Source organism: Watersipora subatra, chromosome 10 (genome assembly GCF_963576615.1).
Source record: "Watersipora subatra chromosome 10, tzWatSuba1.1, whole genome shotgun sequence".
NCBI classification, from domain to species: domain Eukaryota; kingdom Metazoa; phylum Bryozoa; class Gymnolaemata; order Cheilostomatida; family Watersiporidae; genus Watersipora; species Watersipora subatra.
The window spans coordinates 53,447,442-53,469,518 of record NC_088717.1 but is presented as its reverse complement, the minus strand read 5'-3'; the positions used below and the strand labels follow the sequence as shown (position 1 = coordinate 53,469,518).

Sequence of the window (22,077 nt, the reverse complement as noted above, 5' to 3'; positions counted from 1 at the left end):
GGTAAAACCCAAAGTCTTTGTCATAAACTAGTTCTATGATAAGTTTTATATTGAGCTTTTTATTGGCCTTTCAATTCACGTGAGAACATCACGTGACAAGACAATCATCAAGTTTAATGACTACGTCAGAGAAATAAATAGATTCCAATCTACAGCGGCTTTTCGTTTTTTAGCTTTTAAGAGCTTGTAATCACATTTCCACATATTTTGCACCTACAACACAACAGAGTAAGACATGGTGAATCTTTTGATACCAAATAACTGTAATGTGAATTTTGTTGTAAGTCAACCTTTAAGGATTAATAGTACTCAGGCAGACCAATGTGCTGTGAGAGATCGTCATGCATAATAACCATCTGCAGAATTATTCATAAATTGGAGAAAGTAGTCAAGTGGTGAAGGGGGCAGGGTGCCTGTGTGTGTGTTTGTGAAGCTAAGCATTTAGGTTCAATTCCCACGCAAGGTGATCTTTTTCTCAACTCTCTTAGCATGGCTCATGAACTTGGTTCTTTTTGTAATAAAAATTATAGTAAACACCAGATCGATGCCCATGTGATGCAATCTGATTTCTTACAACTAACTGCGAAGACGGATACTCATGGCTGCTATCATATTAAAGATTATGACAATCACAATTCTGGGTATTCTTTGTAGTGGAACAGAGTCAACTTATGACAAGTATTGTAAAGTACACCTACATATAGTTCAATTGTACATGTATTACTAAGATTCTGATTAAAAAAAAATTCATTTGAAAGGAGCCTTTTCTAAATAAAGTGAAATGTATTTTGATCAGCTGACCAATAGCACTTGTAATACTTTGCATTTTTCAATAGTACTATAATCATAGTTACAGTGTACGTCTTTTAATATGTGTTATAAAATACAAATAAAACTATAAAATTATGTTGAAAGCATTGGCAAAAAGAATAAACTTTAATCTTTTTATGTGTGCGAGAGTTTTTTATCTTAGCATTACTTGCTATAACATTACTGAAATTCTGTCTAACAAAGTTAAAACTGTGTTAACATTTTAATTTATAGATTATGCTCTCCCCATTGTAGTGACCAAATCTTCACTATCACGAACAGTCTGAGCTGACTAATGTTAATCATACCTGCTTTAGCCCTACCTCAGGCTAAAGTAGTCTAGGTTGTCTTATTGAAAACTGATTTTAGCTTAACCTCAACACTATGACCTCTGTCTCATTTGTTTCATGTAACTGGGCCTTATCATCAGCTGTTGAATACAGCGCTTGCATCAAACCACATGTTGCCACATTTACAACTGCTAAAACCTAATACTTTAGCATTAGGTTTTAGCAGTTCTTAAGTCTAGATTTTAGAAATCTAGACTTAAAAATTCCCAAGTACTGCTTCAAGCAATACTTGAGAATGCTCAAAGCCAATTAATTTATTTTGCTGTCTCTAGTAGTTTCGAATTTTGTGTAACTCACCAGCTACAGTATACAGGCTGTTTATTAATTTACATCAGCATAAAACAAGCTTGTTTAAGTTTCGGCGCTTTTTATGTTTTAATCTGCCAATTCTGTATTTCGTAACCATTTTTTTTAAATTCTTAATTAATTTACCAGGCTTGAACAGCTGGTAGGGAACTCGTACCACTCTGTGCATCTAAAATAGTTTCGATGTAAGAAACTCTTTCATGAAATCAGGTTATCTTAAACAGGGCTCTGCAAAAATCATAGATACAACTGAAAGCAAATAAAGTTAGATAAATAAATAACATTGACTTCTTACTACATTACTTATTGTATACAAACATATTAGAGTTTAACTTGCACAAAATTTTAGTGGATTTTATTAAAAAGTATCAGTATTTTTCAATCAATTGTGATTATTTTTCATGTTTGAGGTGATCTGCCTGCTAAGATGTTTTAAGGTTTAAATCAACAAAACTTGATCACAGTTACAGCCTAGATTAGTTATAGTTGTGAAGAGACCGGCAGAAAAAAGACACGTTATGATGGAAAGTTAACGTAATAGCTCATATCAACTAAACAGCAATAGCAACTAGTGAGGTCCGTTTGCACATAGTTTTCTTCCGAGCATTTTAACTATGATAAAACTTTGTCACTTTCAATCTTTAAGCATTTTAGTAGTCAGATCAACTCAAACATCGAAAACTATTGCCAATGATGAAGAAAATACAAATAATTTCTAAGAAAATCTACTGAAAATTTATGCAAGTTCATTTTTAAGAATTAAAATCACCTTCGAGAAAAGCCTACTCTGAGTTAAAATAGGTTTGGTGCATTTCTACTGCCACAATCCATCTTAATAAATAGACTCAAAGCCATATTGCTTGCTGTTTAGAGTTCATATGCTATCATAGAGTAATAAAAAACGTAGCAGCTGTATTTAGTTCAACAATTACGTTAAGTTTTTAAAATAAAATGGGTGTTGTTGGTTATAAAAAAGCTTAAAGCATAAGACGAAATGTTAATATTTGCTAAAACAGTTGAAAACATCAGAGAAGCAGACACCAACGTTGCAACTATTTGCAAAGGCTATACATACATGTAACTACATGTAGATGTTTCCCTGCTGAAAATAGCTCTGCCAAAAATTGTAAACAGTCATATAAACCGGTAAAAAAAATTAATCCATCAGCATCAATCATAATACTTGAACCCTGCTACAATCACAAATAAAAAATGTGGCTACGTGACGATGTCCTATGAGCACATCTTTGCCATTGCATCAACTGTGTCAAATTTTCCTTTTCTGTAACACCAAGGGATTTTAGTTGAATGGTCATATGAGGAAATAGTGTGACAATAAAAGCGCATCCCAATGGTGTTGGAGAATTTCTGGCACCAATTAATTTCACAAGCCGTTTGAGAGATGCCAGGTCTATGACAACTTTTTCATGATCAGTAAACACTATTTTTTATAAGTCAATTCTGTTACTGTTGTTTTCAATGAAGTTTAGGGGAACATGATTGACACCTTTAGACAGTTGTTTGTGACTAGAAAAAAATGTCAAGCCAATAAAGAAGTGAAGCTCACGCACATCTGAGAGCTTTGTAGGAAAGCTATTAATTCTAGCTTATCACATCAGTAGCTTTAATCTTCTAAAATGTTGGCATCTTCTAAAGAATTGTATTACGAAAAAACTGAATCTCATGCCAAACTAAAGGGAAGCCTGCGAGTGCTTACATGTGCAAAAGCTGCATGTGCTCCTATTTTCTTGGAACCCGCTAAGTAATGCACCTTAGTCAAAAGACAAAGAAACCCCTTTTTGTATAACACAGGATGTAACAGAGATCAAGCAGATTTATCATTGCGCTAATATCTAGCCCAGCCTTACAGCACTAGCCGATATTAAACAATCGTCAAACAGTATAAAGCTGTTTTGCTATAGACATAGAACCTTGTCGGCTGATGCACCGTACTCTATTTTGTAATAAAACCTTCTCAATATTTGTGTTACATTGTACACAACTCTATGTCATCCTTTAGTTAGGAAGATTGATATTTACTTGAAAGTCGGAATACCAGATAGCCCAAAAACCTACATAGTAGGTTGTAGGGAGAAAATTAGCTTCTGAAGAAAGCCTGACTTTAGAGGCCAACATATATCATATGTTGGCTCATGTGAATTATAAAGAAAAGTAAAGAATCACACAAACATTTTAGTTTAATTCTTTTTCAATAATAAACCTAGTTCAATCATTTTACTTAATTATAAACAACCAGCATTTCTCTCTTTGTTTTTGAAACTTCATATATGGAATTCTTTGATTACGTAAATGGGCAGTAAAAAAAATAACTAAGCATATGTGTTAGGCTGTTCTTTTGATACCAGCAAGATTTCATCAGGTTTTCACTGTCAACAAAGCTGCTAGTTTTTGTGACAATGTAATGCTCACGTGTCTCAGTAATGTGTAAGGTCATTGTTTTTTGGCACCTTCTCTGTCGTTATTTTATTTTTGCACATGATTTCGAATGCCCTTGACCTTAGCATAATGTAAATTTTAAAAAGCTTTTTCACTTGAACCTCAAAGTGCCCAGCCTCGGTAAAAACTAAGAAAAACAACAAACGATGTTTTGCTTCAGTTTTATTCAACTTTTCTGAATGATTTTAGTCTAGTCAAGTTACAAACAATAAAAATATATTGATATGCTTGGTTTGTTTTATTGTACACATACGTGTATATAATTTCTATTTTAGATTTTTTGGCTGCTGAACTGCAGCCTTTAAGACTGAAACAGGTGAAAAGATGGTCGCTCTTTGCTTGGAACACTGCCTTATAAACCAAAGAGCTGTAAGGTGAAACACTTGTTCTCCCATGTAGCGACCAACTAGCAGTACAGGCTATAAAACAGAGCCAATAATTTTCCTTCCTACAGGTAAGTTTAATGGTTCATGACAGCCCTTCTCCTTCCTAATCACTCATTTGACAGCAAGAATAGATTCAGCAGCTGTCACATCTTATAGAATATAATGTTGTACTACTTACTAGCACCTAATCGTGTTACCTCACAGTGTTTATAGTTTCAGTTCTATTCAAGTCTGCTTGGTGGCTATGGGACGAGTCTAGCTGACTCTCCCATCTCTCTTTTGATGTTTTTACAACTTGAGCAGAGGAAATATTAAAACCAAATGCAGTAAAATTAACTAACCGAATTGAACATTACATTTTTTTCACTTCATAATGCTGTGAAATACTGCTAAAATATAATATTTACAGAATAATACAAAAAATATTAACAAGACTGCATGTTTACCACTTTTTTCCAAAGCAATACTTATCATATGCAATTTTTAGACATGCGTCAGCGGCATGTTTACTTCTATGTCCTAGAACAAAGGTTTGTACTCTAAGTTTGAACAAACCTTAAGGACTTTGTAAATCATTCTCAAAGGATTGGTGAGGTCTCTCAAGGGCTACAGCATAAGCCACACTGATTTTCAAAGTCCTATTTTTTCGTGAAAAGATATGTAATTTGGTATGTGTTCATGTATTGTATTGGCTTTATTCTTAGAACATAGTGATGTTAATGTACAGTTTATATTGTGTCTTAGTAAAACATATACCTGTTTTGAATGTGTAAAAACATCGTGTTTTACTTTTTAATAAAGAAAGGCTCAGTGAAAGCCAATATAAAACTGGTAGGCTCAGTACATCCAACATGGTTAAAAATCACTGTTCCATAATACTCATCAGATATATTTAGCTCTTCAATATATGTATAGTTACTTATAAATTAAAATCCATTTGTAGCTATATAAACAAAGTGCCAGACATCAGTGACTATAAGCTGCTCAAAAGGTTGAAAGGTTAAAACTGTAACAGAATTGTAATGCAACCTTTAGAAAGTATGTAATATTACATCATTTAGCCTTGACCCAGAGTGACCAATGCTACAGAAATATAATAACTAATTGTTGGATGACGGAATGTTGGTTTACACAGCTGATATTCAGATAGCTTCTAGTTTAACTTGAGTGATCTGTGTAGCCCGTTATTACATGTTATATAGTTACGCTGGCAACCCGATAAGTTGGTTCTATGAAAGCAATTAACTTCTTGAACATTTTCTTTTGATGCAGCGCTTTCTGGCTCTCTTCTTTAGATGTCTGCAGGTGCCACGCTTGGCTTTTCGCTTACACTCACCAAGCCTTGTTTTTGGGAGCTGTGGACAGTCATCCTATAATTAGAACAAAACATTTTTTGAGTTTTTCAAAATGCTTCCTAATGTCCTATTTTAGAAGAATTGAAACATATTGCTGTTGGTTAAAACATTTTTGTGTTTAAACATTCATAAGGCAGAGAGCTAAATATGAACCTTTAATGAAGACTCTAAACAGATTTCTGCAGTAGTCAATCATGTCTAAACACATAACAGCATAACGCATTTAGAACATCTTGCTACATTTGTGTATATATATATATATAATATGTATATATACAATTGTTATATAATATAAAAAAATATATATAATATATTATGTTATAATATTTATATAATATATTATATAAATTATATACACAATAATTTATATAATGTATATACAATTTATATATATAAATTTTAGTGTTGATCATTTGTGTGTCAAGTTTTAGCAACAAAATTTAAGATACAAAAAATCTGATTGCAGTGTATTTGGACATTGGAATCTCCGGGTCGACAAGCAGGTGTTCTATCCATCAGGCCAAGCAGCTACATTGCTAAATAATGGAATAGTTGTGGGAAAACTAATTACATCAGTTCAAATACACACGCTAACAAGGTTTGGGAAGATACTACTGGTTACTACTAGTACGCTTGAACATCATGATTGCATGAGAGATCATTATGTGTAATGTAACTATTATTAGGCTAGCTTCAGACATGGCACTTATTGTAGTAAAGATTTCGACTAGCTTAAGTTACTGGCTGAAGTTTCTCAAATTCATTGGGTCAGTATGTTATTTCCCATGCAACACGGGGCTTTCAGTAGTAAAACCATAAAAAAGTAGCACTAAACACAAAATCGAAAGCCATTTCTTACCAATATACAAAATCTAGTTTGGATAGACGAGCCAACACAGTCTTGACCACCGAAAGCAGGAGCTGGCATAGAGCACATGCGGCCTCTTGTCTGAGTTCCAGTATTGCAAGTTACAGGGCATGTAGTCCAGACTGTCCATTCAGAGTATTGACCATCAACTGGACAGCTTGTCTAAAATCGCAATATCAACTGTAAAAACTATTATATGGTAATGATAGAGCATGAAGACATAAAATGCTTGTGGAGCTGTAGCCCGCAGACCTACATAGTAGCATTACCTGCAAATAATTAACACGGTACTACCAATAAAGTTACTCATATAGCGTGGTACTACCAATAGAGGTATGCGTATAGTAGATTACTGCCAATAGCGTTACTTATATAATACAAATGCTGACTTATATCTTATTTAAATGCAATATATTTTTTAAAGCATAAGATTAAAAGATTTCACTCAGAAGCTCAATCCAATAAATAGCACAATAGTAAGCCACATCAGTTTGAACTTTTTAGATATAGGAGATATACATGTAATTTACTTGTGTTCCAGGGCAAAGGCTAGACTCAGACAGAGGTGTCGGTAAACTGCAGGTGGAGGAACAACTGCCGCGAGCTCTTGTTCTTACTGCGCCATCCCCACATGTCACACTGCAGCTGCTCCAATTTGACCATTCAGGGCATACACATTCTACAGATGCACCTGACTGAGGACAAGACGATACCTGGATACTTATTCTGAAATCGTTTGATTCTGACACCGCGCAGTGACTGACAGGAGCTTCACAATTTACTCCGCCATTGGGGTAGCCTCTGAGTGTGATTGATTGGTTGACTGAAAAAAAAGAAATTCTACTGTCAACTATCAAGACTCATCAGGTTGCTAAGCAACTAAACTAGGGCTTACAGCTTTAAGTTGCAAAGTCAATTTTAAGCAAAGATACTAGTAAGCATTTTGTACTTACTTTTATCTTTCTCTTGCTGCTTACCGAGGCAATACTTACCAATACTTACCTGCAACTCAGCTGAACAAATATTTTGTTAAATAAGTATAACAACTGGTAGTTTACACGCCATGCTTTTTTTGGAATTTTTATAACTTTTGGTTCTCAACAATTTTTATCAAAATTAGAATATTGAAAAAGCATAAACTTTTTTAATATTAACACTAAAGTACTAATATATAATATTTAATATATAACACTAGTACAATCACCTTTTTTCAACTGTTTTGTTTTAGCAATTGTCTGCACATATCATATGGTAGCCTGAAGTATTGAAATTGAGCAATCTAAATTTTTGTATTTATAAATTTTGAATTTAGGTTTTTATTTGGGCTTGTTTATTTAGTAAAGAATTTGAATACTGTAAATCATACCAAATAAACGATACTTCATTGTAAATTGATGGCGACATAAAATGTTTGCATGGAATTTTTAAGCATGCTTGATGGCTCATTGAAAGACTGCAAAAATAAGATAAACCAGAGAAAACTTAGGAAATTCATTGCAATTTCCACAGCAATGTTTGAAATGGCTGCATTGAGAAGAAACTCACAGGATACAAGCTGAAATGTTACTTATGACAAGATCACTAAAGGTCATAGTTCACTTACAGCTGTCAGCGGACATAGGGCGCTGGCTGGCTACTCCCAAGCTGTAGATGGCTCCAGCATTAACAGTATCACATAAAATCTGCCCGTCTCCCGTTGGGATCATTAATGGGGAATCTAGAAACAAATAAAGGTCTTAGCAAGACTGATTCACTTCAAGTACAAAACAAAAATGTAAACCGTATTGATTGGCCAGAAATGATGAAGAACACTGTTTTGAATGCTGCCGCACCATCTGAAGAGGTTCATAATCCAAAATGAGTTAAAATAAAAATTATGACAGTTGTGGAAAAAACCTTTATTACATAACAGTTTGAACAGTTTGATACTATCTCAGTCATACAGCAACAAAAACGGTCTAAGTTTAGAATGTATGAATATATAAAAGTATATTAGATCTAAATATATACATGTATATACATGTATATATATAGTAAATGTTTATATATATTAAGTATTAATATATACATGTATTAAAATTAAATATATACCAAAATGTGTATAAATAGATATTTTAATACAAATAGTAACTGTTAATATATATTAAATCTGTGTATCTATATTAAATCTGAATATATACATTAAAAATTAATAATACATGTTTATTTTAATATATTTCTATATATCACATCCAGGAGCATCGCATATATATGTATATATATATATATATATATATATATATATATATATATATATATATATATATATATATATATATACATATATATGTATATATAAATGAGTATATATATACACATATATGTATATGTGAATATGTATATTCAATATTTATATTCAATATATATTCAATTTATATATAGATATATACATGTATATATATAGTTCTCAAAGTATGTCGTCTGTCTTCTGCCGTCTATCATCTGTCTGCATTCAGGCTATAGATCTTAAAATCTATAGCCGGATAGATTTATATAGCTTTATAAATCTATAAACATATCTATATATAAACCTACATATATATAAATTTATATATATAAATATATATATATATATATATATATATATATATATATATATATATATATATATATATATATATATATATATATATATATATATATATATATATGTGTGTATATATAAAATATTTATAAGTAGAACTTCACTCTATAAGTTAAACATTTTATTACTAATAGTTTCATGTGGTACAATAAGTATCACACTCTTCAGATAAAATGTCTAAAATGAATTTCATACACCAGTAATAAATACGCTGTTATGCAGAGTTAGATAAGCTGATAATTGGATGAGTGTACAGAAGCCAAAAGCCAAATAGTTAAGTGATACAATTACGTAGCAAGAACTTAGATGAATGTCTGCATGATGATAATAGCTCGTTACGTTTATTAAGAGTGCCTAGTGATGGTCTGTAAATAATAAAGAATTTCTCCCATAAGCATAAGTTACACTTGTTGGAGATAGTGTTGTATGCTTTAGCATGTCGTAGGGCCTTCTATGATATTGCGTAGTTGGTATTATTGTCTTTTAGTGACCATATATATTTACTTAATTCAGTAGAGTTTCTCTTAGATGGGTGGTTGAAAGAAGCTTTATGGTTAGTGAATCGCGTCTTGAAAGTGTTCTCTGTTAGTCCAATGTATGTTTGGTCTGGTGAATCGGTGTTGGTTTTTACAATAGCCTGGTAAATTAATGATGTTTTCAGGCATTCTCCATTCATTGGGCACTCTTCTCTTTTTCAAAAAAAGAAAAATGGGTTTTTTCTTTTAGTACAATCACGTCTGATGAGTGCTTCGCACGAAACAAATTTGTAACGCAAATACTAAAAGTTTACTTTTTTCGCAATAATTTTTTAAATATATATATGTATATATATATATTCAAAGGTAAGAACTTCATACTGTATGTACTGTACATAGTAATGTTACATTTTAGTACAGATCATAACCACTAAATAGTTAACTACAATTACTAAGGTTAATATACTATTTTGTTACCAATTTTTAATGTCTAGTTCGTATATAAAATTTTGATATTTCCTCTCTAGGGGTTTGCATTAAATAATTACTATGGGTTCCTATATATATATATGTGTATATATATAGGAATATCTATATATCTATATATCTAAATATCTATATATCTAAATATCTATATGTATATATATATATACATTATATATATAATGTATATATATATATATATATATATATATATATATATATATATATATAATGTATATATATATACATATAGATATTTAGATATATAGATATTTAGATATATAGATATTCCTATATATATACACATATATATAGGAACCCATAGTAATTATTTAATGCAAGCCCCTAGAGAAGAAATATCAAAATTTTATATACGAACTAGACATTAAAACTGGTAACAAAATAGTATATTAACCTTAGTAATTGTAGTTAACTATTCAGTGGTTATGATCTGTACTAAAATGTAACATTACTATGTACAGTACATACAGTATGAAGTTCTTACCTTTGAGACATATGTATAACATAAACTTTGAATTTAACTTAAATGAATTTAGCTTACTAAACACACGCCAAAAGCTAAGTTTTAGTATGTACATGTATTTTACTATTCAATACCGATTTATTCGTGCATTATCAAACATTTATAAAACACAAAGAATTCTGAACTGAGAAAGAGAGAGAACATGTATCTTTTTTAGGCATTATAAGAAAGATTTTGGCAAATAGCATATTGGCATCTTCTCTGACTCTTATATCTTTCTACTCCAAAGTACACAGCACACCGATTGACAAACTTAAGCTTTGTGAGACATTCTCATTGATGTCGCATGGCGAGGAAAATGTCACAACAAGGGTCCAAAAAAACTTTGTGTTTCACATTGTGAGATGGAAAAATCACAAAACAGGAACACTGTAACCCTGGAGTCCACCGTATTAATATGTATAATAATGATAAAAATATATAGGGTTTATCTATATATTTATTAAAACACAGAGTCCTTACGGTTCATTCCGCATATCCTGATTCCATCATCCTCAGTAAGAGCCTCGCATCCAGGAAATTGTGACCAACTCAGACAAATGGATCTCTGTCCATTTTCTGTACAGGTGGATTCATGGTACTGCATGCATTCTTGAATCTGGGTACACGATGACACTACAAACTACCAAGCTTTTTTCACCTGAAAACTAGCTGCCATAGCTCTATATATAGCGCAGAGGGAAAACTATTTGTACATTGACCGCATCCTGTGAGCTAATCAACACAGTTTATTTAGAGACAGTCCTGATTATGAACGTTTTCCCACTTTCTTGGTAACCTATGATGAGGATGCTGATTTACGCTTTCATGAATCCGATGTTTTATAAACTTTTATTCGAAGTACTTTGGATTCGAAAATTAGCATGAGTATATGCATTAGAGTGTATATATAAGAGTATATGCATTAGAGTATATATATAAGAGTATATGCATTAGACAAAATGGCTGTTTTCATAGAATAAATGTTTTAGGAATATTCAGGAAAGATTCAGGAACAATACAAAACTTATACACTATTAATATGATTGTTTCACACAAAAACTTATCCGGCTTATAACGCAATGTTTAAGCATGAACTTGCTTTACATATGATTTCATACTAGAAACATTCTGTAAAACTGACCAGAGTGTCTTAGTAATTATTCAATTTAATGTAAATAGTAATAAAACATGTTCAGCGCAGTAACTCACAGCTATGGTAAGTATGTTATTTGAAAGTTGTTGCTATATAGTAGTAGAACCACTTTTATGAATAAGGTTATACAATAGCTCACAATGATTGTTAGTAACTCACAGTTGACTTGTCCTGAGCATTTCTGACAACTGATTAGCAGCAGCCCTGCAATATAGAAAAACAAAGGATTTTAGAGGTGGTGAAGGAAAAGAATAATATTTTCCATGATAGTTGATATATGATTACATTCAAATCAGACTAACACAAACAATTCGGCTTCTGAAATTTTCAAACTTACAATAAACAGTACAGAAAAAAAACAGATATCACTAGCAATTTTAGTTTTGAGTTACTTTTCAGATGTTCTAAATGACATTGATTTACACCAAATATGCTATGCATAAAATAAAGAAGACAGCAAAAATGTTTAGTGTAACACAAAATATTCTAATAAGAATTTAATATAGCTTATAGAAAAGAACTAAATATGTTGGTCTAGAAGTTAGAAAACCACGGCTAAAAGTACACTTAATTAAAGATAGGCAAGGTAAGTTAGGAATACTTTAGGTAAATCTCTCATTTCTTATTAAAAAATTTTTAGAGCTTATCACTGCACAGAGATAAGGACTTTGAAACACATATTTCTTTATTAGCTAATTTGAAGTTAAAATCCATACACATTAAATGTTTATATTAGCGAGAGGACAATTTCTATTTACCAAGCACAAAGCGACAGACCAAGTTCTTCATTGGTGCAGACGTAGGCAATGTGCAATAGTATTAAATTTGTCATTCTTTTATATATGGCTCAGCGCTACTCAGTGCTTAGCCTCTCTGATGTCATTGATAATGCTTTTAATCTTTCTTTGATAAGGATTTATTTCACAATGGTTCCAATTTTTCAAACAGTCTGATTAAAGTCTTAAGCCCTTTTTGGTATGTGTAGTATTTGATGTGCGTGTGGGCTGGTGCAAGTTGGGACTTGCACTAGCTTGATCGGACTTCTATAAAAATAAGTTACAATAGTAGAGAGTGGTTAAGATAACATTAATAATATGGTATTAATAGGCACAAGCAGAACAGAAGAATGAACAACTTACGACTTTCAAACATTGATAAAAAGAAAGCAGCGGCACTATAAAAACACTCACCAAAATAAAAACCACTTGACTAAACAGAAACCACTCATCTAAACAAAAACCACTCACCTTAACCAAAATAACTCACCTAAACAGAAACCGCCTGCCTAAACAGAAACCACTAACCTACACAAATACTAGCCACCTAAACCTTCCTAATCTGTAGGGCTAAATCTCAAAAACAACGTCTTGACTAGCAACAAGATGATAAGATAACAAAAATATTTTGAGATCTTTTTTGTCACAATGAGAAATAAAATATCCTATTTATAACAAATATGAAAAACAAACTTTAAATTTTTCTTATTTCATTAGTTTACAAAGTTTGAGTTATATCAACAAAGTTAATATTCTAGTATTTATCTTATACAATTAAAAAGGACTAATTTGTTAACTATGTTGTAAATGACAATATTCAAATAGTCATTTACAAATGTTAACAATCGCTTTAAAAAGGTTGAGCGATTTTAGATCTCAGTTCTATATATCTCCATATAATATAACAGGAGTTAAACTTGTGTGAATTTTTAATTGAAATTAGCAGTTCTATGTGTCTCTGCACCTTTATGACACATTGTGGGCGAGACTTATACTGTTATCTTGTAACCTCACAGAAAAATGAAAAATTTTATTTGCGCATAGAGAGATTACAAAATACGCGGAGAGCTATTACCACTAATTAAAAATGCATGAAGAGAACATTGGCATGAAGGAAATAGATTTACGAACGTGCTAAGAGCAAGCCTAGGTTATGGCAAGTGACAGACACCCTAAATTGGTATGAATGTTGATGTGGGCTCTACTTATGTATATTTTCCTAGCCCAGCACTGCCCAATTCATTTTTGTCAGCGCCCTTGCCCTTTTTTTGACCAATGAGGGGAATCTAGCATGTCGTTGTTTTGAATGAAACGAAAAGGATCAAAACATAATGAAAAGCAGACATATTCAGAATATATAAAAATAATATGTTATTGGAAGGTCATTGTAATAAGTCTAACATTTTTACACAGCAGCAGCATGTGAAAGGAACAGTTATGTTCCCTTTAATGCTTCAAAAGAATCAAAACCACTGAGTGCGAGACAATAAGATAAATACCTATTTCATTAATCTATATAATTATATAAATACACACAACCCAATGTGTGCGCAAACAATGAATAGCATGCAAGAGATTGCACTCTGTCTCTCTTGACTCATCTGGCTCTTTATATATGCTCTTGTTTTTGGTTGGCTTGGCACACGCACACACGCGCACAGACGCACACACACGCGCGCACACACGCGTACACACGAACACACATGCACGGACGCAGCCAGCCACCCAGCCAAGAATGAGAGCATATAATATACTAATACTAGTACTTGGCAGGGTACTAGTACTAGGCAGGGTACTAGTACCCTGCCTAGTACTAGTACCCTGCCTAGTACTAGGCAGGGTACTAGTACTAGGCAGGGTACTAGTACGATTATAAGGCAAAAGAATTCAAAGGTTTTGAGTTACCGAGTAATGATTTAAACCTTGACCTTGACCTAACAAAGTCAGTAGTTTAAAACTTTAAAACATTTAAAAAAAAACATTATCAAACAATAAGACCTTGAATGAGGCGAGTAGGCGTATTTGTTTTAAACATGCTTAACACTTGCTGTGAAATACTTTTTTACTAAAAGAGTATTAGCGAAAGAATTTTAGGTCTAAAAGATGAACTTACACAAAATCTTATCAGATTTTATCAGAAAGCATGGTATTTTCTATCACTTGTGATTGTTTTTGATGTTTGATGTGATCTGACTGCCAGAATGTTTTAAGATTAAACGTGATAAATTTTGTTCCAGTTTTTATCACAGAACAATCAGAGCAAGCGAATGTGCAATTATGTCGTTTATAGTTGCAAAGAGACAGACAGAATAAAAATGCGTAACACTGCAACTTAAAACCAATAGCCGATATCTACTACAGCAGCGATAGCAACTAGTGATGCCATTTCACACATATTTTCCTTCTGAGTGTTTTTAACACAATCATGCTTTGTCGGTTTTAATCTTGAAACATCCTGACAGTCAGATCACCTCAGATACATCAACAACAATAACAACAACAACAATAACAACAATAACAACAACAGCAACAATAACAACAACAACAGCAACAATAACAAATTGTAAAAAGTATCAATAATTTTTGACAAAAACCAATTAAAATTTGTATAAGTTCATTTTTGAAGACTAAAATATCGAGATTTAGCTTTAGAGACACAGAACACACATAGAATGTCAATTCAAACAGTAGTGAAGACACAGGGCTATTATAACTTAGACTACATAAACATGAAATCTTTTCTACTTGCTTATACCCTTTTTAATTTCTGAGCCTAAAAACTTTTCAAACTTGTTTCTAAATATCTTCTTTAGCCACTCTTCCTTTGCTCAATTCCACTTTTTACAACACCTTCACTTCTTTAAGATAGCTATTAGAATGTTCGAGAGAATCATTGGAAGCATTCCAAAATGTTATGATTCTAATGTTATGTCATTCCAAAATGACAGCTGTGTTTAATAATTTATAGAGGCACAACACTTACAAAACCTTGAGATGTCAGTAGCTATAACTTGTTTCATATACCGATACAAATATTTACTCATATATTATGCCTAACAACATTTATAGATTTAGGTGATCATGCTATGCTTGCATTTCTACAGGTACAGCTGTTTTGTCTAGCATGTTGGTCGACGTAAGGAATGAGAAGACAAGCCTTGATAGTAGTAATCCCTCGAACATCAAGTATGATATCTGGTATGATATCGTATGATATCATATGACATCATATAATATCCAAAGTCATTGGGTATGATGCCTTTCCGCAAGCAGAGGCCAGGTGCGTGTTTTAAGAGCATTTTTCTACAAAAAGTGACTCCGTGGTTTTGGGTAGACACGTCTGAGTCCAGTGACAAGGGATTCTCAATGACTGACCAGCTGCAGAGAGCAATTAAATGTTGGACATCCTTCCTGTTACCAGTGACCTTAATGGGAATTGAACTCTGACCTGTTGTTTGAAGATCAGGCGCTCTAGACCCCTGGACCACGGCTTCTCTCACACGCAGACAAGCAGTGGCAAAGACATGACGAGAGGTTTGACATATTTTAAATGCGACGATGAGAGGACAGCATAAGTGTGCTAATGAGTACAAACTGTAATAAAAAGCGTTAAGCTTAGTAAAACTGAAATATTGGAACTATTGATGACTAAGGCTGTCAAACATTGAAATAAGGCATAACTATAAAACATACCATTGCTGACAAACCAACCTTGTTATTTACTAGCCAAGATGGCCTTTTATATACGCAGTAAATATTTCTAGGGAATGCGTAAGTATTGCGCAATTACTCGAATTTGATAGTCATCTCAGACTAAAGTTTCAATTTCCTAAAATAATTGGATGGTTGTGTGGTACTCGATGAAAAATCATAAGAAATTATGAGTCGTCTTTCATACTGATACAAAAAGGACAACTCAAAATACCTGTCTACTTTGCGTTAATGAACTCTGTCAAAAAAATAAAAGCAGGTTGATTGCTTATTAAAGCTAAAACTTGAAGCTTTTAGCACCAAATTAGCTACATATATGAAACCCACAAAAATCCTTGAGAGCTTGGAATAGGATTAAGCTATAAAAGCTAAAGATTGGAGACATTAACAAACAAACTTGCGAAGAAGAGATGGCTGACAAGAAAAAGTTGAATGAAAATGTCAGGTGTTTTTATTGTAAGCAGAAATTACTTTACATGCAACAACCAAAATGGCTTCCTTGCTTGAACGTAGCCTGCTTGCCGTGCCTTCAGCATCCCAGCAAAATAGCCTGTGAGCTATGCAAGTAAGTTTATGTTCTTTATAAGTTACAGTATTATTATTATTATTATTATTATTATATTTTCCCACTCAGACCGCACAGCAGGTGCGTAAGGGGCGTGGGAACACGGTGTGTTCACACTAATAAGTGGTTTCAAAATATTTATTTTTTTTAATTATATTGTGTTTTTCTATTTATTAATTTATATATACATATATATATTTTTACAAACATTTATTTTATTCTGTCCTAAGGATTCATCTTATCAGGATCTTAACTCTCTTAGTGTACGGGGCCAAAAGGACTGATAGAATACATTAGTTCTTATATATGGAGTATAGGTGTTTGATTTTTGGCGGGTATTGTATTTTAAGTTTTCGCATTTGAATGGTGGTTCTATGCCCTCGGCAGCACATCTTACAAACAGTTTATGCCTACCCTCTCTTCTTCTCTCCAGTAAGGGCTCAACACTTGTATCTTCTCATAATTTTGTAAAACTTATCTGGCCCTTAATGTTAAAAATAAATCGTAGTGCTTTATTTTGCAACTTTTCAAGCTATTTGACATGTTTATTTTGATAGGGATTCCAGATTTGTGAGGCATATTTTAGTGTTGGCCTTACTAAAGAAAAATAGGCAATCTTTTTTGTAGGAGTATCTGCAGATTTTAGCACCCTTCTGATCATTGCCAACTTCTGTGTAGACTTAGTTGTTATTTTGTCTATGTGTTCATTCCATTTTAGATCTGCTTGTAGTTGTAATCCGAGATAAGGAAAAGAAGACACTTTATTTAGATTTTGTCCACAGAAAGTATATCCAGGGTGGCTATTAATGTTTTTACCAATTTGTAAGAAGCAGTAAAACTAACTTGATTGAGTCACAGATGCATTCATTCTCGTGCCAATTAATGCAAGGAAACTGATACAGAGTCAGATGTCTATGAATAAGTCTGGTTTGCAATAAATAATTCACTTCTGATGCTTAATTCCTTTAGTAGTGCAACAGACAATCTTAAAAATGTTGTTTCGTTTTGTAAACTTAATCATTACTTTATTTACAGTTGTACGGTCCCTCTTCGTATAACGTGTTTTCAAATCTCATCAGTTCTAGCAATCTACAGCATCAATATTTTTTTAACTATGACAGAAACCTATAGACTGATCACTAAAAAATCCTGACATGGACCGCAAGACTATTATTTTTTGAAATATTTTTTCAAATCTAAAAATGTGAATTGAGTTGAACATCTCTAGAAACAAAGTATTTCTTGAGCATCATTGAAAAAAAAATTATTTAAGCTATAAAGATGAGAACTTCATTCACAAGTCGTTTCCTAATACCACATCAGTTGTGACCTTGTAAATTCACTTATTGCGGACTGATAACTTTTGCTTCTACTAGTTTTTCCCTTCTTCTGGGGTGTCTGCTGTCAGTCATTTTGTAATAATCCTGGTGTGATAGCTAGAAGCGCAGTAGGAATTATTGTTGGCAGCCCTTCCTAGCACCACTAATAGATTTGCTGTGATTTAGACCACTAATTAACTACTGAACTACTGACCTACTGATCATAAGTCAGCACACTAACTACTGAACTACTGACCTACTGATCATAAGTCAGCACACTAACTACTGAACTACTGACCTACTGAGCATAAGTCAGCACACTAACTACTGAACTACTGACCTACTGATCATAAGTCAGCACACTAACTACTGAACTACTGACCTACTGATCATAAATCAGCACACTAATCACCAAACTACTGACCTACTGAGCATAAGTCAGCACACTAACTACTGAACTACTGACCTACTGATCATAAGTCAGCACACTAACTACTGAACTACTGACCTACTGATCATAAATCAGCACACTAATCACCAAACTACTGACCTACTGATCATAAGTCAGTACACTAACTACTGAACTACTGACCTACTGATCATAAATCAGCACACTAATCACCAAACTACTGACCTACTGAGCATAAGTCAGCACACTAACTACTGAACTACTGACCTACTGATCATAAATCAGCACACTAATCACCAAACTACTGACCTACTGAGCATAAGTCAGCACACTAACTACTGAACTACTGACCTACTGATCATAAGTCAGCACACTAACTACTGAACTACTGACCTACTGATCATAAATCAGCACACTAATCACCAAACTACTGACCTACTGATCATAAGTCAGTACACTAACTACTGAACTACTGACCTACTGATCATAAATCAGCACACTAATCACCAAACTACTGACCTACTGAGCATAAGTCAGCACACTAACTACTGAACTACTGACCTACTGATCATAAGTCAGCACACTAACTACTGAACTACTGACCTACTGATAATAAATCAGTACACTAACTACTAAACTACTGAACTACTGAGCATAAGTCAGCACACTAACTACTGAACTACTGACCTACTGATCATAAGTCAGTACACTAACTACTGAACTACTGACCTACTGATAATAAATCAGCACACTAACCACTAAACTACTGACCAACTGATCATAAGTCAGCACACTAACTACTGAACCACTGACCTACTGATCATAAGTCAGCACACTAACTACTGAACCACTGACCTACTGATAATAAATCAGCACACTAACCACTAAACTACTGACCAACTGATCATAAGTCAGCACACTAACTACTGAACCACTGACCTACTGATCATAAGTCAGCACACTAACTACTGAACCACTGACCTACTGATCATAAGTCAGTACACTAACTACTAAACTACTGAACTACTGATCATAAGTCAGTACACTAACCACTGAACTACTGACCTACTGATCATAAGTCAGCACACTAACTACTGAACTACACGCAACTGCATAGTGATAATAGCATATGGAAACTGCAGTGCATTATTCAACTTTGGTATTTATCACGTGCTTACATTTACTACATGGAACTGTTCAGTCTTATAATAACTAACAGTGAAGAACACAATTTGAAAAATGAGTTGGACAAGCTGCCAGCAGTAGATTCAAAGGATGTCTTTAAAAAAAGACAGAGAGTTGAAAGCAAATGTGACTTGTGTAGCGGGGAGTCCTACGTACCAGCCGTACAATATTGTGAGGACTGCAACACACGGCTGTGCTCAGCACATGTTAAGGTATGCTAGACACAATGAGATTCAACTATAAAATATATAAATTGTATTCAAAAATTAGTGCTACATATGTATACTTTTGATAAGCTCTTTTCAGATATAACCAGCTTTTAGTAAACAAGGTAAAAAGGGCTGACTTAATTTTTCAGCTGGAAGATGAACTTGCTCAAAATTTCAGTAGATTTTATCAAAAATTCTAACTATTTTTTTAGCTTTTGCAGCTGGTTATGATTCTTGAGGTGGTCTGACTTCCAGGATGTTTCAAGATTAAAATTGACAAAACATGATCGCAGTTAAAATGCTCAGATCAAGCAAAAGTGCAATGATTGCATTTATAGTTTCAAAGAGACCGACACAATAGAGACCCGTAATGCTGCAACTCGAACGCATTAGCCTACATTTACTATAATAACATTGGCAACTATTGGGGTCATATGGCACTTATCTTTCTCTTGAGCATTTTAGCCCGATCAAGTTTTTTAAATTTTAATCTTGAAACATCCTGGCAGTCAGATCACTCCAAGCATAAAAAATACTCACAAATGATAGAAAACTACCTACAATTTCTGATAAAATCGGCTAAATTTTTGAGTAAGTTCAACTGTAAGTATAATTATATCCATTGGTATTTATCCGCTTTACATAGCTTCACCTGTAACAGTTTGCTGCTAAAGCAAACTGCCTAATTAAGTGAATAAAGTCAAACCTAAGATGTTTTAATATAACTCAGAATTAGATTGAGTCACAAAAAATCTCAAAAGTTGATGAGTAGAGAGTGTCGTAAAGTGAGTAGAGAGTGTCGTAAAGTGAGTAGAGAGTGTCGTAGAGCGAGTAGAGAGTGTCGTAGAGCGAGTAGAGAGTGTCGTAAAGTGAGTAGAGAGTGTCGTAAAGTGGGTAGAGAGTGTCGTAAATTGAGTAGAGAGTGTCGTAAAGTGAGTAGAGAGTGTCGTAAAGTGGGTAGAGAGTGTCGTAAAGTGAGTAGAGGGTGTCGTAAAGTAAGTAGAGAGTGTTGTAAAGTGAGTAGAGAGTGTTGTAAAGTGAGTAGAGAGTGTCGTAAAGTGAGTAAAGAGTGTCGTAAAATGAGTAGAGAGTGTCGTAGAGCGAGTAGAGAGTGTCATAGAGCGAGTAGAGAGTGTCATAAAGTGGGTAGAGAGTGTCGTAAAGTGGGTAGAGTGTCGTAAAGTGGGTAGAGTGTCGTAAAGTGAGTAGAGAGTGTCGTAAAGTGAGTAGAGAGTGTCGTAAAGTGAGTAGAGAATGTCGTAAAGTGAGTAAAGAGTGTCGTAAAATGAGTAGAGAGTGTCGTAGAGCGAGTAGAGAGTGTCATAAAGTGGGTAAAGAGTGTCATAAAATGCGTAGAGAATGTCGTAAAATGAGTAGAGAGTGTCATAAAGTGGGTAAAGAGTGTCATAAAGTGCGTAGAGAATGTCGTAAAGTGAGTAGAGTTTTGTAAAGTGAGTAGAGAGTGTCATAAAGTGAGTAGAGAGTGTCGTAAAGTGAGTAGAGAGTGTCGTAAAGTGAGTAGAGAGTGTCGTAAAGTGAGTAGAGAGTGTCGTAAAGTGGGTAGAGAGTGTTGCAAAGTGGGTAGAGAGTGTCGTAAAGTGGATAGAGAGTGTCGTAAAGTGGGTAGAGTGTCGTAAAGTGAGTAGAGAGTGTCGTAAAGTGAGTAGAGAATGTCGTAAAGTGAGTGAAGAGTGTTGTAGAGCGAGTAGAGAGTGTCGTAGAGCGAGTAGAGTGTCGATGAGCGAGTAGAGAGTGTCGTAGAGCGAGTAGAGAGTGTCGTAGAGCGAGTAGAGAGTGTCGTAAAGCGAGTAGAGAGTGTCGAAGAGCGAGTAGAGAGTGTCGAAGAGCGAGTAGAGAGTAAAGCGAGTGGAACATTGGATTGCAAACATAACGGCTGCTCACTGCGCAAGGTTAATTCTGAAATGAGTAGCTCAAGATTCTAATTAAAGCCAAAACTTCAAAGGTCATTAAATCACACAAGCTATTTCCACTTTAATTAGTAACATAATATGAAAAATTATTTAACAAACATTTATTTATTTTATTTATTTATTTGTATTTATTTCATTCATTTTATTTATTTATAACATTTTTGGTTTAAACTCTGAAG

The 22,077-nt window shown here is 33.5% G+C and overlaps 2 protein-coding genes across 4 annotated transcripts; both read right to left on the bottom strand.

Moving 5' to 3' along the window:
• Positions 1–4,990: 4,990 nt before the first annotated feature.
• Positions 4,991–12,171, bottom strand: LOC137406334 (hemicentin-1-like). Of its 3 annotated transcripts, none has more exons than XM_068092902.1 (6): positions 11,933–12,171; positions 11,121–11,256; positions 8,136–8,249; positions 7,063–7,355; positions 6,524–6,694; positions 4,991–5,679 (listed from the first exon to the last, which is right to left on the bottom strand). In XM_068092902.1, exons 2-6 carry the CDS (start codon positions 11,242–11,244, stop codon positions 5,551–5,553), a joined length of 831 nt encoding a protein of 276 aa, XP_067949003.1. In that variant the 5' UTR covers positions 11,245–11,256; positions 11,933–12,171; the 3' UTR covers positions 4,991–5,550. The 3 variants fall into 3 exon arrangements, with proteins under 3 accessions (XP_067949003.1, XP_067949001.1, XP_067949002.1); XM_068092900.1 differs by having other exon boundaries at positions 11,121–11,273; positions 11,953–12,171; XM_068092901.1 differs by having other exon boundaries at positions 11,953–12,171.
• Positions 12,172–20,683: 8,512 nt separating this feature from the next.
• Positions 20,684–21,856, bottom strand: LOC137407209 (uncharacterized). Its single transcript, XM_068093813.1, has one exon. It carries the CDS (start codon positions 21,854–21,856, stop codon positions 20,684–20,686), a length of 1,173 nt encoding a protein of 390 aa, XP_067949914.1.
• Positions 21,857–22,077: the final 221 nt, after the last annotated feature.

Bases quoted from the DNA above. Each gene is read 5' to 3' on its own strand.
- LOC137406334 (XM_068092902.1), bottom strand. From the start codon at position 11,244: ATGCAGTACCATGAATCCACCTGTACAGAAAATGGACAGAGATCCATT. The intron at 8,250-11,120 runs GTAAGGACTCTG...ATTTGTTTCTAG, and splicing joins CAGGATATGCGGAATGAACC to ATTCCCCATTAATGATCCCA. The intron at 6,695-7,062 runs GTAAATTACATG...TTGCGATTTTAG, and splicing joins GCCTTTGCCCTGGAACACAA to ACAAGCTGTCCAGTTGATGG.
- LOC137407209 (XM_068093813.1), bottom strand. From the start codon at position 21,856: ATGTTTGCAATCCAATGTTCCACTCGCTTTACTCTCTACTCGCTCTTC.